The sequence below is a fragment of the Corythoichthys intestinalis genome, chromosome 10 (assembly GCF_030265065.1).
Source record: "Corythoichthys intestinalis isolate RoL2023-P3 chromosome 10, ASM3026506v1, whole genome shotgun sequence".
Taxonomy (NCBI): Eukaryota; Metazoa; Chordata; class Actinopteri; order Syngnathiformes; family Syngnathidae; genus Corythoichthys; species Corythoichthys intestinalis.
In genome coordinates, this window is record NC_080404.1 from 36080188 (window position 1) to 36098180 (window position 17993).

Here is a 17993-nt window from a genome sequence, read left to right on the forward strand (position 1 = left end):
ATTGTACCCCAATACACCGATAATATAATAATATATCAGAACTGGGCAAACATATTCAGATTTAAGATACAGATGCAGGACAAGGGTCATGTCAAATTTAATTTCCCTTTTTTTTAATTAGCTATTTTAATGCTAATTGGTTGTTCCTGAGCATTTGGTTTCTCCTTGGTCCCCAAGAGGAGCTGCAATGGAGCTATTTTTAGAGGGGCTATCAACAGCTCAGTGGCATACTGCCGACCTGAGTGACAGGACAAGTGTTGCGCGAGAACCAGCCCTCGCTCATTTGGGGAAAGGCATTCCTCGGTGTAAGCGGACTCTCCCTCCTGTCATACCCTTAGCCAGGGCAGTTGGGGCGGGTGCACCTCAGCATGCATGTGTGTGTAAGCGTGTGTGTGTTCAGGTATGAGCATCAGTCTCGGGGTTGGACTTAGAAAATCGTAAGAGCCTGGACGGCGTGGCAGGCAAAGCGTAGGTCTGTGTTTTCGAGGGGGGCCCTTACTGCTCACCATGGGTCCAATGCATTGAGGGCCCCCACCCAGCCAAGAACAAAAAAGAACAGGGTATATCGAGTTCAAAATTTAGGGGAAAAAAGTCAAAAACAGATCATCAGAATGGTTGCGGAGGAAGTTTTGATTACACTGTCTGGTGGAGCGCCATGGGGCTTCCGTCTGCAAGGCGGCGTGGAACACCAGAAACCACTACAAGTGGCTAAGGTAAGATGGGGCACTAAGCAGGTTGCATGTTGCTGAAAAAGTTGTCATTTTACATTTGTGATTGGAAATTGAAAATGATTAAATTTGTTGATGGGACAAAAATCTTCTAACTTCCTTACCAAAGTTATTTGGGGCCTGACAATGGCCATGTGAGGCATAACACAGATTTATTGATTATTAAAACTTCTAATTCAAATTTACATTGTCCACTTAGCCTCTTCCGTCAAACTGCAAAAGAAATAAAAAGCGAAACTGTGACCTTCGGGGATGGCATTTACTAATGACTGTCCAAACGTTATAGGTAAGGTTGTGGTTTGTTATTCAAGACCTCTGTGGTCAACTTCTTGACTGTTATGTGTTCATCATACGGCTTTGGGTGGACATTCCACTGACACTATAATCACACTATTTGAGTTCAACCTGTCACGTTATTTAAGATTTATATGGAAACAGTTGCATCATGGTGGTAAAATCCAGATTAAGATGCTGCATGGTGTGATGATTCCGGGCAAGCATTATAGTCTCATGTGTCCATCAATTTAACATTTGTGGATGTTTTTCTCTTTCATTATAATCTATCAAGACTGTATACCGAAAGCAGTAAAATAAAATGTATAGAATTGTACTGTATGTTCAATCCCCAATGTGTTCAACAGATGACATACATTAAGGCTTTTATACAAATGAGTCAACGGAAACTTACTTTTTATTAACTGTTGTTAAGTGTCTAATTTTGGGCAAGATGCAGTGGGCCGTGGAATTAGACAGGGTGTGTGTTTCAGTTTAGGGCTTTTGAAAAAAAAAAACAACAACTGTGCACTTTGTACTTGCCATCCTCCGCTGCTTTAGGAAGAGCATAAAGTATGGGTTTGGTGCTTTGAACAATATCATGTACGGCCAGAATAAGATCGTGTTCTTTGGATATCAGATTAAATTCAAGGAAGAACCTAAAATGCTCTATGTTTTCTGGAAACCTTTGGGTGCAGATGTCTAACTGTTGTGTGTTCTGCAAAACTTGCTGAACAGCAAAATTCACGTGAAATTTTGATAAATGAATTGACCAATAAGCATATTGTTTCGAGTAAAACTGGAATTACAAACCTTGCTTCTGGAGGTGGTTTGGAAAAAATTCACCTAACTCACTGCAGGTCCTTGGATAAATGGAGAATCTTAAACTGTCACAGGGAAGGTGATTCCAGACTACTGATAAATGGTCACATTTTTCACGTAAAATTTGAGACCGCGAGTGTAAATACCTAATCTATTTTGCATGTGCGACCACATATTGGAACCTCAATCATGAGAAAAGCAGTGTGGCCGGTTGTATTTTTATTAATCAACTTTTTTTCTGTGATAGTTTTTGGAATGGAGAATTTCAGAGGAGTTTGAATTTTTTTTTTTTTTTCGATTAAATTGTTATTAAAATTTTAAGTTAGGGGTCACAGTGCATCAAGTTATATAATGGCTAAACCCAGTAAATACAGAACACTTGGGAATTTTGGAGTTCAGTTCATTTGCAGAAAACAAGTTTTGCAAAATGTACTAAAACACCGAACCGTTGGTCATGGGCATTCATAAGATTAGAGGTCAAATTAAGTTCATCAGCAAAGTGCACTTTAGTTTGAATGGAATTTTACTGTCATCATCATCGGTATCATTGACAATTATTGATATGATTTGCCCGAAGGAACCGAAGAAGAGGACAAAGGCAGACGAGATGAAGCATATGCTTATCAGTTTCCCGTCCCCCATAACGGGTTCATCCTGAAAGTTCCATCGAAAATCCAGTACTCTTAATTCAGCAATGCCCTTTTGCAATTTACATCTAGATGACTTAGTTTTAGTGTTTCTACAGTGACGGGGACACCAAATCACCTTTATGGGATAGGACAGCTGCTCTTGTTCCTATCTAAAATGGCTTGCTCCTTCACCCCTGAGAGCAGGGAAGGCTTGGTCACATCAGACGTCATATACACCAACAGGTGTACGAGCTCTGACAGTTTGGGATTTTGGGAGCACTGGGTTTGTGCCCGTGTGCGTTTGTGTGTTTATTTATGAGTGAGCGTGTATTTTTGCTCTTGTGGCTTGCTCTTATGGATGTGTGTGTTTGTGTGTGTATGTGTGTACATGTAAGGGTATCAGAACTGATACACTTTGTAACCGCAAGTGGACTGAATGAATCATTGATATTCTGCACCACAAGTGAACCACTTTGAAAAAGGCTTTGCTAAATGAGGATATGAGATTGCGTTACATGTCAACTAGAATAGACGATAAGAAAACAAATTAGGTTGACTCAGGTGCTTCGTCTTTTATGCCATATTTTTCAGACAATAATGCGCACTCATAGACTTCATAACATATTGACATGACACAGGGCTGATCGGTAGGGGGCCTATTCTCAAAAACTTCAAATTCAAATATTTTCAAAACTAAAGCTGCTACCGACCTAAAACCAAAACCACAACGACCTTAGGCATATATGACTCTCCATGAACAGCTGCATAAAAAAGTTTGTTCCCTTATAAAATCCCTATGAATTATTTTTATATAAGTATAACAAAACTTAAAATGGGTATAAAATTCTCAGATTTTACACTAGATGCACAAAAATCACCAAATGCAGAGATCATCACCTATATTTTCAGGATCAATAGCAATATTTAACATACCATGTAAGGTTTTTTTTTTTTTTTTTTTTTTTTAACTGCATGTTTTCAACAGCTAATAAATCACTTAATTTCCATATCAGAAAATTAATAGTTGAGAAAAACATGCAGAATCAATTATCAATCATTTATAAATGGATTATTAATAAATTCTATATACAATTACAACTTATTATGAATAGAATAGCCCTTTATTGTCATTATACAGTTGTACAATGAAAATGTGGAGCATCTCCCTTTACAGTGCAGAACAACATAAGTTACAATCTCAAACGTGACTTGCAAGTATAAAGTATGAAATCTAAATAAACATAAATATAAAATGCGTATGAGATAGTCCTATAATTCAGGCAGTGCAAATAATCAATGTGGCATTCCCAGGATATGAGCCTTGTCTTTCAACAATCACATAGCCTTTTTCCATGCCTTGCGTTCTCTGGTCAGCATCCTCGACTTGTACAAGTCCCTGTTCCTCACCGTCTCCTTTCTACCCTCCTCGACTGAGCTCCGTTTCCTGCCGGTCGGCCACTCCAAGGCCTTTTTCTTTCTCGCTTCTGAAATCACTTCCTTGGAGAAGTTCACACCAAAACAGTTGAAGAGGGACCGCCAGGAACTCCAGCAGGTGCTCTTGTGCTTCCTGCACATCAGGGAGTCTCACAGCGACATTCCGAAGGACGTAATGTGGGCCATGGGGAGAGTTGGCCGCTTGAGGACCGTCCGGCCCGTCTCCAGCTCTCCCCTTGTCCTCGAGAACATCTGCAGGCTGTGTCCCTGTGTTCCTGCTTCCCCGTGGTCACGGCGAGAAGCCTCAGCCCGGCTTCCATGTTGGGGTTGACGACCACCATGATGAGCCCGACGCTCTGCTTCTCGATCGATGAGCGCGCCAGCACCTTCTATGTCAAATTGTAGCCGGCCTCTCAGGCTCCTAAAAAACATGTTTGTTTTAGAATGATAGGTGTTTCGATTAATATTTTTTAATAAGTGAATAATGCTGGCCACTTACTTCAGCCCCAGGACACCTGGGCATCGCCATACAGCCGTTAATGTGGAAGCTGCCATAGGTGTTCGTCCAAAGGTGCACGGGGTGAAAGTAGACAAACATCTGCTTGTTGCTGTCGGCGTAGGAGTTGGTGTAAGACCAGGTGCCCTCGGGGAGCTCAAGGCTGGCGTAGTAGCCAGCAGTGTTGGCGTGGCCGTCAAAGCTGACCGAGTGGAAACACAAAGAGCTTTTACCGCTGAAAACACTCATGAATAAATGCTTAAATAATTGCATTCTTTGTAGATATGGACGTAAAACAGTCTTTATTCTTCTCAATTCTTGGTTAAAAGCAAAAAAACAAACAAACGGGCAGTTAGCAGTTTTTTATGTAAATTTGTCAACTGTGCTGCTAGTTTAGTCACTGTGGTCGCCCCCTTCGTAACACAAAGAGCTTTTTGCGTTGAAAATTCTTGTGAATAAATGCTTAAATCCCTGAACTCTTTAAAGATATGACGTAAAACAGTCCCGACTCTTGGTTAAAAGTTAAAAAAAAAAAACGGGCAGTTAGCAGTTTTTTTACGTAAATATGTCAAAGTATAATGCAATGCCGTATCCCCTATTTTCTCCCATTGATTTTTTTTTCACGTTTCAAAATGCATGCATGGAACGAAAAATATAATAATTACCTTGAATCCTCGAACAAATCACTCCTGACACAATCCTTCCTGTTTATATGCAGGACACTTTTCGTACTTTTTCAAAAATCCAAGCTTGGGCTCGCAGCGTGTTCTGTCTTCCACTATTACTAAATAAAGCGGACTTTGGTACAGCCCCCTACGGAAAGGTGTGACGCAAAGAATGACGAAGTGTCTGGTCAATAGATTTTTGAAGTCTATGGCACACTTAAAATCCTTTACAATTCCCCCAAATTGACAGTGTGTCTAATAATCCAGCGCGCCTTATGTATTAATTCTGGTTGTGCTTAATGACCTCAAAGCTATTTTGTTGGCGCATAATAGTATACTATACTGCTCCAGTAAAGTGCTCAAGAAAAACATTCATCATTCTTTAAACCAAACTGTAAAACAATAATTATATTGTTTAAAGAAAAGAAAAAAAAAGACAAATGCTTTAGAGCAGTGGTTCTTAACCTGGGCTTGATCAAACCCTTAGGGTTCGGCGAGTCGGTCTCAGGGGTTCGGTGGAGCTTCTGCCAGGTCAAGACAGACACGCAGACTCATCATGTCTATCCGCGATGGCCAGCCCCGTTTGGTGATCACTGGCTGCAGATGATCACGTGACACTGCTTGGCCAATCAGTGCTGCGAGGAATTTAGTGCACTCAGGTGTGACCCCACGTGTGAAAGTCATCGTAATACATCGTGTAAAAACTTTCTTCATATTTTAATCCATTCTAACTATGTCAAGCAAAAAAGAAAGCTGTCGGACAAATATGCATAATATGGATTCTCATATATCACAGAACTGGATGGGAGTCAGCATCCTATCTGCATGTTTTGTAATGCCTAGTTGAGCAACTCTAGCCTCGCACCGGCAAAACTAAAGGAACACTTCGAGAAGCTGCATGGAGAGAGGGAATATAAGAACACAACACTTGCTGAATTCAAGGTGAAGAGAGTCAGATTCGATGATAAGGCCACTCTGCCTGCTCTTGGATTTGGACCCATTAACAAACAGATCCTCACAGCACAATATGAAGTTGCGTACCTGATCGCATGGTTCATTTTTTGCGCCAGTAGAAAAACCATATGTCTTGAATTTGAAGGGGAAAAAATCATATTTTATATCATACTAAAGCAGGGTTCTGTGAGTGCCCATACGAAACTGGTGGGATTGGGTAGCACCAACAAGGTTAAGAACCACTGCTGTGGAGTAATGCACTAAAACACCTGGTGCGTCCAATACAGTACATGAAAATAACATTCATTGTTGGTGCGCCTTATAATCTGATGCGCTTTATAGTGCAAAAAATACAGTATCTCAAGTTACAGTCAGGGTTGTAGCTACTGTATATTGTATGATCACTTACTTGAAACCCTAATCAGAGGTGAGGGGATGGCTTGACTCAAGTCACGTCAATTGACTGGAGTCAGACTTACTGTATGTTTATTTGACGAATTTTTACTAGTTTGGCTAATACAGAATTAAATTCAGTATTATGCGAAAATAAAAGTGTCGATTTGAGGAAACTTTGAACTACATGACATGTAATGTTTAAGTTTAAGCAAGTATCAGATAATTTTATTGAAAATTTTTCAATTTGGATTTGAGGATTATATTTTTGATCAAATCGGGAAAAGGATCAGGTAACCTTAACATTATTACAATGTTAAAGCAATAGACAACACCTTGTACAAATGACCTTCATGTGAAAGGTTGCAAAATGTATATAAGTATCCAATTTGTGCCTTTCTGTGGCCTTTGATAATGGCGAAGAAGAGGTTTATAACCCAGTGATGAATGTGACGTGACCGTCCATACATTACATAAACTCTGATACACTCAAGATAGGTAAAAACTAGCTAAAATATAGGCATACACTCTTTACTGTTTCTGTCCTGTTCATTCTGTCTTTCTCTGTTCTATGAGACTCAGAGAAAGCCCGCTTAGCTTCCTAGGTACATTAAATCTTCTTTCTTCAATAGCTGCTAGTGGGCAACCTATGTGGGACAGGTAGGCAGGACAATCAAAGATACTCCTCCAGAAGATGCTTTTGATTGGCTAAAATAGTACTTGAATTTAAAAATGTCTGCCAACGAATATTTCGCCTACCTCCGGGAAATGCTGGCTTTTATTTTATATGTTACTCCATTACTACACATCGGGAAAAATATATATATACGCTATATATATATTTTTTTTTTGCCTTTTCACTAGATTAAATAAGATTCTTTCTGTCGGGATGCACATGGTCAAGGTATTTTCTATCCCTTTAACAGGTTTCCAAATCAAAAATCAGTGACAAAAATGGCAAAATAATAAAGTAATTGACAAAACAAATACATGTTCTGGAAACTATTACGACTATGTCATTGTAAAGCTGTGTGTAAAACTAAGCACAAGCACATACTGTATACTGACTGCAAATAAATATTATGTCTGAGCAAGATTGTATGCCTTGACATATTATTTACTAAACCAAAGTGATCACTTGCCTCAACTTGGGACTTGCTTGAAACTTAAAGGTCAAGACTTGAAGACTTAATCACAATTTGCACATACTGCATGTGAACTAATTTTACCTCTGTTTCTAATGGGACTCACTGATGTGATTTGTATTTATCCTAAAGTACTTGAGGGTAGGCACAACCCACAGCACTGACAGACCTCAGGCACAAATAGAAAAGCTCCAAATGAAGAAGGCTGCTGGCTGGCATTTGCCTTTTTAAGTGTGTATGAGTGTCCCACTTGAGTAGTAACATGTGGCATGTGTTCACAGCAGGGTGAAGCTGTCAGGGAATAAGCCTAACGCAGACACAATACATATGCCTTACATTTTAAATCAACCAACTAGCTATTTACGCCGAACCACTGACTTGTGTAGCCAGTAAAACATTAATTGGTGCTTCATAATGGCACAAGTCATTGGGCCGGATTTATTAGGCCGTAAGTGTCTTCAAGTTATCTATTCAATTAAGGACAGAATTCCGCACCGTATTTCTTTATCGCAGATTTTTTTGTGCAATTACTTGTCTGTTGCAGCATTATACTCCATCATACTCCAGCCATACTTATAATTGCTTATGAATGACACATGTAGGCAGCAAAGCACTACATGAAACTCAAACTCACATCAAATGTTCCTTGGCACCAAGATGCCAAAACCTGCAGTTCATTGCAATTACATTGTGCACTTGACACTAACCTTTAGCAGTGATCGACTTTCTTTCCTTTTTGTGCCACTGCAGGTGCGCAAACGCAGCAAAGCATGTAGAGCTGGATTGCGGGAAGCAGACGAGCTGATGTCCATCAACGACCAGCCATGTGAAGGGTTATCCCACGCCCAGGCTATGGACCTCATAGACGCCTCACCAGGGATGTTACACATCCGTGTCAAAAGGTAAGAACAAAAGGATTATGTTTGTTCAATACCTTGGTTAAGAATATCTAAAATCAAATCATAAAACAGTGCTCAGAGACATTACTTATTTCCCACTTAGCATCAGTATTTTTACTGGTTAGCTGCACAAAAACATTCTCTGTTTGTTATTGGTTCTAAAACCAGTGTCATAATTTGAGTTTGGCTTACACTTTGCTTTTCTGGACTTTTGTTTGCCTTTGCCTTTCGATCCCTGGTATTTTGTTTGTACTTTGTTTTGTTCACGTCAGTAAAACATTTTTGAGTTGCCACCACCCTGCCTTGCTTCAGTTTTCCTGCATTTGGGTCCACCTTGCCTCTGAACCATGACAACCAATCCATGCATTGACTATTACTTTGTCTTCTAAATAAACACAAAACCAAAATAAAGCTAATCTTTGTTGTTCTGAGTTGCGGGTATTTTGTACCTTGCATTTAAAATATTTTCCCCAATTTTATTAAAAACATATTCCTTGATTCAAAACGTAATAATGTTGGGAATTCCCTCAATAATACTTGCTTTATAAGATGGCCTTTGTACTTTGCATAATACTATTGCATATTGGTGGCTTGCCAGATTCTCGTGCAATGCAAAAAAAAAAACAAAATGTTCTTTAAAACTAAAGGAAAGCCCTAGAAAAGAGCTTTTCAAATGAAAGTGGAATTGTCAAGTCATGTAGTATAACTCAAAAAAGTACAGCCACACAAATATCAAGTTAGTCACGTTGAGTCTTCCTCAGGTTTTACCCCATATTAGTTCACGAAATTCTGATGTTCCAAATATTTTTTAACAAAGTATAAACCTTCCTATTTGCAGAGTACCTGTTGGGTTTCAGTCTGTGGTGCTCGTTACCCGTGCCCCTTCTCCCCGTATCGACAAGGAGTACCGTGCTTCACTGCAGACCCTGTCACCAACCGACCGCCACCAAGCACCTGTCCGTGAGGTTCATCGTAGCAGATCTTCCCTAACCAGTGGCCTGACTTCACCACCTGGAAGTGAGGCATACTATGGTGAAACAGATAGTGACGCAGACGTGGCAGGCTATGAAAGGCAGAGGCGTCAGAAACGACGCAGTCCCAACTCCAACCCGGCTAAACCGACAGGACGGACCTCGCCTGAGGGAGGGGAGACATCGGAGATGAGTAGCTATGACAGTGCCTCAGATGCACATGCTTATTCAAATTTGTCAGAGCGGCATGAAGAAGGTGGAAATGAGGGACTGCCCGGTGTGGCAAGAAGGGAAGTCATTTACCAGCCCACTGCTCCAAGAATGTGGTCCTCCCAGACATCAACTGAGACATCTTCCATCATCTCGTCAGCAGACGACCAGGGGCCAAGGGATGGAGAGCAGGAGGAATTCCTAGAGCTTGCTAATGTGCCATTGGTATCCCCAGAGAGGGCAAAGGAGGCAATGATGCTGAGTTCTCGCAGTCAGCTAGTGCCCATGGTGGGCCCTGTAAATAACCCTGTTGATGAGGAATTAACAACGACCTACATGGAAAAGGCCAGGCAAGCCAGTAAGTAAAGCTGTCTATAAAAATTGAGAATCATATTTATTGGCCAAGTATGTTCAGAACTCATATGGAATCTGTCTTCAATAGACACTCTAGTGTTACAACAAAAAAGCCACTAAAGGAAAAGAACATTTCGAGATAACACAAAACTATAGAGAGCCATTTAACAATGTGAGGATACGATTAGTGCATAAGTACGGAACAATGACAGCTGTGCAACTGATGCTTATTCCTATTTCAATTAGTATATTGTTGAACAGTGTTTCCATTATTCAGCCACTAGTTCTGTCCACAAAATTCAGTAATCAGTCCTTAATATCAAGTCAAGAACATACAACAAGAAAATAATGTCCATGTTTTACATCGTAAAGTACATATTTAGGACATTTTGTTCCACAACTTTTGCTTCCCGTCACCAACACAGCAGCTCTGCAACTTTCAACCAGCTTGCACATACTTTAACTAACTCATAGATTTATTCTTCACTCCAGCTAATGTGAGAAGCTTAAAGCTTGCTTGGAATTTTTCCAAAAGTGCTACTGTGACAGATGAGGTGATGATTGATGGCTGTTAAGTCCTGTCATTCAGGACAGGTTTGTATTATGACCTCAGAGAGAATTCAGAGCTATCTGACCTTCCTGCTGTATCTACCTCTTCAACTCATTTTCTTGTCATCAAATCTTAAAACAGTAACATGTGTCCAGTTTATATTTAGACAATGTACATACTGATAAATACATACTGTTTATTTTGTGCATTAAAACACAATTCTGACTAATTGCTGTGGCCTTCACACTCTGCAGAGCTTAACCGAGGAGATACGCAACAGGACAAGCATGTAAAGGAAGCCAGAAGCAAGTGTAAAACAATTGCATCCCTACTGACGGATGCACCCAACCCTCACTCCAAAGGAGTGCTAATGTTCAAGAAAAGGCGGCAGCGCTCCAAAAAGTATACCCTCACGAGCTTTGGCAGTGTAGATGAAGATCAGTGCCCAGACTCACAAGAAGAAGATGGAACGCTACCTGGCAGTGAGTCAGAATTTGAGGAAGACGGCTTTTCAGCTGCTCCAGACCCAACTTGGGATAGTGATTATTTGGATATGCTCGAGAAAAGGGCTACTGCAGGCGTTGAAGGTCGTGGAGATCGGGAAGAGGATGCACAAAGTCCAGGTTTGAATGCTAGCACAGGGAAGGGTGCTCAATTGTTTGAACAACAGAGGAAAAGGGCAGTTGAGCATGCCAAGAAAGTGGAAGCTACACAATCACAGGCGGCTCAGCAGGCTTTAAATGAGCAAGCTCAGATGTTAAACCTAGACATGCAAGCACAGCCAAATTTCCTACCCCATCAACAACTACATCCTGGCAACATGCAAGATTTATACCAAACCCAAGCAACCTTTAGCATGTCTAATGGAGATTTATCCCAGGCCACAGGTGGCACAATCATGGGGGTGCAAGGTGGACCTAGGCCAGCCATTACTTCTGTGGATATGATCATTGGTAATACACCTCCAGAAGAGACATCCATACCAGAAGCCCCTGCCAGTAATGTTCTTAATAGAACTGCCCGTCCTTTCACACCTGGCTTCATTACTATCCGGGCAGCAACTGCTCCGGTAGCATTCAAACCATCTGCCACAAAGACAAACCAGCGACCTGCCTCAGCAGCTGCTGTGCCACCGCCATTTTCCACTGCTCCAGGACAGGCAATTAATGCTACATCTGTAAAGTTACAGTTGTCTCCTGGTCCTCCCACTTCTTCTAATCTTTCTGGTCCTGTAACACACACAGCGGAGACTTCTGTCATCCTAAACCCTACAACCAGTTCCTCTTTAGTAGAGGCAACAAACATAGGTCAACAAGTGACTGCTGCCTATCCAGCTCAGTATGAAAATGTGCCTCCAATGCCCCCAGCTCCACCGCAGCACATGGTTTTTGCTCCACCACAGCCCATTGTTTCTGTTCCACCACATCCTTTGGTTTCAGCTTCACCACAGCATATGGTTTCAGTTACACCACAGTTCACAGTTTCAGCTCCAATTACTCCTATATCTCATATTCCCAGTACATTTCATAGAGTTGCAATGGTTCCTCCAGTGGTGCCACTTGCTCCTCCATGCCCAACTCAAATTACTATGGAACCCACAGCACCAGTGTCCATTGTCTCTGACACGGAAGCAATAGCTCCAACTCCTATTTCTGATCCAGGAGGTCGCACAGGAATCTTACTTGAGGCTCGTCGGCGTGTTGGAAAACCCAAACCTATGTTCAGTGTACCAGAAGTCAAGAAAAATTCACCAAATCCTGAGCTGCTGTCCATGGTGCAGAATTTTGATGAGAGGGCCACACATTCCAAGTATGGCCAACCATTTTCTGAAGGTTCTTATGATGGCAGGCATGAAGGAAGCACTACAGCAGTCACCCTAGGGAAGATGCCTCCCCCGGTGGCACCAAAGCCTCGTGTTCTACAGGAGGTTCCACAGATCATTCAAGCAGGAGGCAAGGGGGCTCAGCTCTTTGCTCGAAGACAAAATCGCATGGGTATGTATGTCGTGGATGCCCCTCAACATACCCATCATCAACAGAATGTGACCTCGCAGGTCACTGGACAACACCTCGACTCCTCTGACCACTCCATTCCCTCTCAATGGAAATACTCCTCCAATGTGCGTGCCCCTCCACCTATTGGGTATAACCCACTCCTGGCCCCCTCAATTCCCACAGGACCTCAGAGGAACATGACCAAGTCAGGCAGTAAGGGTAGGGGGAGTATGCAGCGGGAGGGCATCCAAGCTCTGGATTTCATGAGAAGGCAGCCCTACCAGCTAAATTCTGCCATGTTTAACTACAGTGGAAGTGCTGCAAATCTCTCCGCTAGCCCTTCTCAACAGGACCAGAGGCAGGGCCACTATACAGCACTGGTGGGCAGCTCACTAACATCACCAAAGCAGATACCTGTAAAAACAGCTCGCACCTATGAAATCAAGAGGTTCTCAACACCAACACCTATGTCTGCTCCCACTCTGGTTCCTAAAGTCCTCGCACCTCGTTCAGCTACCACCCTCGGTGAGCGTATAAATCACTCTGACATAACCAGCCCACCTCCTGCTCCGAGTGCTCCAAACACAGACACCAACTTGGCACGAGTCCCATTCAGAGAGTCAGCTTCACTCTCCGCCCAGATAGCTGGATTGCCGAGCCTTCCAAAATTATCTGCCATGCCTCCTCCGAACCCTGCTTCTGGTGTAGTGACACATTACACTCCAGTGTCCTACAACACTGGCCTCCAGTCAGCCAAGCAGTTCAAGAGTGCTCCTGAGCTCACTATCTTTTCTTCGTTGCCTCCTCTCAAGTCCAATCCAGTTCAAGCACCCAAACCACGTTTTGTAGCCACCAAAGGGGGTGTTCAGGCTCATGTGTGGAGACCTGGGGCAATTTAAACAACTTAATACCCACCATGCACTATCACTCACTCCTTGTTGTAATTACCTTTGCTGCTAGAGTTGGTCTGATTGCTTTCCCACAGAATTAGCCAAACATGTTTGTAATGACAACATATATTCTATACAGGATCACTGTTTTGGAAAGGGTTACCCTCCCCAGCATAGAAAAATGACCCTGAGAACAATGCAGAATTAAGATATTTTCTTAAAACGTCACGACATAAGCATGTTTATCATTGTGATATTTCTGTTTACTCCCATGCTTTCTTAGATAAATTATTGAACAGCTAACAGATGCTGCTGTAAGGCAAACCATAGGCTTAAGGCACACAGTCAATCTATTTCAGGGGTGTCAAACCAGTCCTCAAAGGGCCACAGTGGGTGTTGGATTTTATTCCAACCAAAACAAAATGAATACCTTTTCACCAATCTGGTGTTTTACAAGTGTAATCAGTTGATTGCAGTCTGGTGTTGCTTGTTTTATCAGAAACCTCATTGGTTAGACAGTCTGTGCTGGATCTGTTAGGCAAAAACCAGGAACCACTGCGGCTCTTTGTGGAATTGCTTTGATATCCCTGATCTACATATTTGAAATGCATGGAGGGTGTTAAATGTCAACTCATATATGTAAAAGGAAAAAGAAATTATTAAACAATTTGGATTACTGTTGTGGAATTTGGATATTAATTACCACTACTCACTCCACATTATAGGTTATTTATTCGTGTACAGCTTCCTGAAAAATGGCACAGGTGATAAGTGAGGTCTTTAGAAACATACTATGTGCAACTCTACATTTTATTTTACTAAACAAATAAAACGGATGAACAAGTGTGTATTTTGTTGATTTTTATAAATTGTGCAAAGGAAAGGTGGATTTACTGTTAGCATTAATAAAAGGGTTTATGAAATGAGAGAGGCTGTGGACAGGTGGAATTGATTGCATGGATGATAATATGACAGACAACTGAATGTGGTCAATGATCAACATTACCAATAAAAGATTATGATCACATTTTTGTTTGTATGAATGTAAAGTGAAATTGTTTACGTAATGAAAATCCACAGTCTGAAGAGTTTATTAGGAAGGCACGGGACTAGAGATTAGACATTAGTCGTAAAGATGACAAAAAATGATGCACTGAGGTGCTTGTTTTCCCTTCTTTTAACATTTCTTGCAATTAGAAATATGGATTACAAATTAGAGGATACTCTTTGGTTATTTTCTACTGTATTAATAATGTCAAAGATGCAGAGTTACGCTTGTGCATAATGTGTAAAGAATGATATTTAAAAAATGTGTGAATATGTTTATATTTACAATAAAATGAGACATTTTCGATGAATAAAGTCAGCTCCGAAATGCACACCATGTCTGACGTGTCTGGTTTCATACTGCCCCCTGCTGTTCATTACGCAACCACACTAAAATGGAACATCTCATTTACTGTTGTCTACAGCACAACACTACGAGTATGATCAAGTAATGTTTTTTTTTTTTTTTTTAAATAGATGTGCAATACATCTTGTACATGTACTCATAGGTAATAGTTCGCCAGGAAAAATGAAGAAAAGCTGTGAAACATTTTAGGTCATTTGGTGGTGCTGGAGTGTTGTAGTGTGCAGTAGTCTCCAATAGTCTAGGATTAATGTCACATACACACAATTATCTTTAATCTGCTACTCAAATCACTAACCCCTTGTCTGTAATTTAGTTTTAATACAAGCAATGTTACATATTCCCTGCATGATGCATAGTAAGTTTCATCAGAGCTTTAGCAGAGCGAAAATATGGAAAAAGAACTTTCAAGAATTCCTTAACATGCACTAAATCTCAATTTACCAATTTTTTCAAAGGTATCCTGGTGTAAATTTCAAAACGTGACGTCAGAACCTCTGAATTGTGAAGCAGACATGCTGACTGCAAGACACCGCGCTGCCAGAAAAACAAAATGACTCAGGTTATCCAGCTCAAAGTTCCTTCAATAAAGAGGCAGTCAAAAATTGCATACCATTTTTATTTTAATTCTTCCAATTCGTTCAGTCATTCCTCTAAATGACTCTAAATATTAGCTTTTTTTATATATATATTTTGTTTGATCACACAGTAAAAATAGTAACACATTGTTGTTGAAAAATCAAAGGGGAAAAATATTAGAATTAAAAATATAAAAAAATCTTAATTTTATAGTCTGGGATTGTCTCCCAACCAGTTCGTGGTACTCCACCTCCTGCCCATAGACAGTGGGGAGAGACTCTAGCACCCCCGCGAAAACCGTGCACACCTGTGGTCATAAGATTCGAGACTTTCACTATTCATTTGAATGAGATGCCTCAAAAATTTAAACAAAGGGTGTAGAAAAGCAATACAGGTAATGGATGAATAGTTGGAGAACTTTATGTTTTTTTTGTTTTTTTTTCATTTAACATAATAATAAATACATGTTTATAAAATATATACATTTTAATTTGGAAAAAAACAACATATTTTTCAAACAAATGCCTTGGTCAGCAAACACAAAAGTTATATAACACTGATTTCATTTCAGAGGAAGAATTGCATTATGTGTTCCACTGAGGGCCGGCCATCATCGTGATTTGATCTTGGTTTAAAAAAAAAATAATTCAAAATAAAAAAAAAATATTTTAAAATTATAAATAACTTAAAAAACTATCAATTATTTAACAAAATAAACACGTGTCAAAAGCCTTTAATAAATGTTGTCTGATGTTAGATTTATTTCATTACTGTTGACTAGTTTTTTTTATAACAGCAGAATACATTATATGTTTAGAATAAATGAATTGACCAATTATTTGCTGATAATATAAATTTAAAAATACATACTAAAAATGACCAATAAATAAAATGCCTTTTTTTAAATTCATGTATATACACACCAGCTCAGGGTCTTCACTATTATTTTCATGGGCTGTTACAATAGGTTTCTAGTAATTCATCATCATTATCATCAAATTATCAGTGTCCCTTAAAGGGCAATTTGGTTGCAACAGAAACCACACATATTCTCCATTAGTTAAAAAATTGACACATAAATAAAAATATGTACAAAATTGAAAAATAGAAAAGTGAGCAGGAAGAAAGTGCAATGAGAATAATGATCTCCTCTCCATGGAATTGGAGTTATGAAAGTTTTACTATTAAAGGGTAGAAGGACAACACTAGTTTTGATTCACATTCTCTGGATAGGCAATTGCTTGCTAGCTAAAATTTTAGCTTTCATCCATAAACACAAGTTTGCTTTCTGAATTTTCAAATTGAACTATATTTAATCTTGCGTGCCAATTTCAGCTCCTACTCACAACATGGTCATCTGATTTATATATGGCGGAAAACACAGACAAGGCTGAAAAAGCAGTTCCTGCTCGTGCACCCCTCTTTAAAATAAACTGCTGTATTTTAAGCCAAAAGAGCTGTTGTTTTCGATAGAACAATATGTCTATATACTGCCATAGCAGATTTGTGGTGCAATAAGCCCCCTATTTTTAATTTGTCCGTTTTACCCTGGAAACCCCTGTTGACAGACATCGCGCAACCCCTTTTGTATCACTAATTGATGTCTAATATTTAGTTAAAAAAAAAAAAAAAACGAGTTAAAAAAAATTATTCACTGGCATATTTTAAACTTATAAACAAATTACCTCACAATGAAAAAACTGGGGTCTGTAAAAATGTCACGTATATCCACCTCATAACTATCGTTTAATTGATTTTTTTTTTCGTTACTGTCACATTCTCCCCAATATTTTAGATGATAAATAATCGATCCAAACATAGAAAAATTGGAGAGAAAAAAAAAAAAAAACGTTTGAAAGTGTAAATATATAAAAATGAAAATTTCAACTACTCCTTGATATCTGCGATTTCTGCATCGCAACCTTTGTTATATTACCATGTTTCACCCAAACATACCCCCCCAAAAAATCGAGCCATTAGTGCTGCAATGATTAATCGATTAACTCGAGTATTTGATTAGAAAAAAATATTCGAATTAAATTTTATTGCTTCGAGTAATTGTTTAAAGTGGTGTTTAAAGTGGCCAAACAAGGAAAAATTGGGGGGGGGGGAAGAAACGTTTGAAAGGGTAAATATATAAAAATGAAAATCTCAACTACTCCTGGATGTCTGCGATTTCTGCATCGCAACCCTTGTTATATTACCATGTTTCACCCATAAAATCCCCCAAAAATCCAGCCATTAGTACTGCAACGATTAATCGATTAACTCGAGTATTCGATTAGAAAAAAATATTCGAATTAAATTTCATTGCTTCGAGTAATCGTTTAAAGTGGCATTGTAATGGTTTATTTTGAAAGTGTTTGCATTTGGTTTTATTGGTGGATACACTGCCCTCAGGTCTGCCTCATTTCACATGGCTGAATCCAACTGCTCCCTGTTAAGACCAACATAAGCTAAGTTTTTGTTTGAGCTAACGTTTTTTTAATGCAGTCACAATTTAGTTTATATATTTAGCCGTTTTTTGTGGGAATGTATGACTGAACCATTTAAGAGCAGTGTAAAAAAAAAACATTAGCATTTTATAGCATATAAG

The 17993-nt window shown here is 39.7% G+C and overlaps 1 protein-coding gene and 1 long non-coding RNA gene across 2 annotated transcripts in view; one reads left to right on the forward strand and one right to left on the reverse strand.

Moving 5' to 3' along the window:
* Positions 1-17993, reverse strand: part of LOC130923219 (uncharacterized) — an 80635-nt gene that overhangs the window by 50067 nt on the left and 12575 nt on the right. The gene's annotated exons all lie outside the window — the stretch shown is intronic.
* synpo2la (synaptopodin 2-like a) lies at positions 298-14769 on the forward strand. The gene is made up of 4 exons (XM_057848744.1): positions 298-713; positions 8290-8441; positions 9277-9977; positions 10778-14769. The coding sequence occupies exons 1-4, from the start codon at positions 612-614 to the stop codon at positions 13414-13416; spliced, it is 3594 nt and encodes a 1197-aa protein (XP_057704727.1). The 5' UTR covers positions 298-611; the 3' UTR covers positions 13417-14769.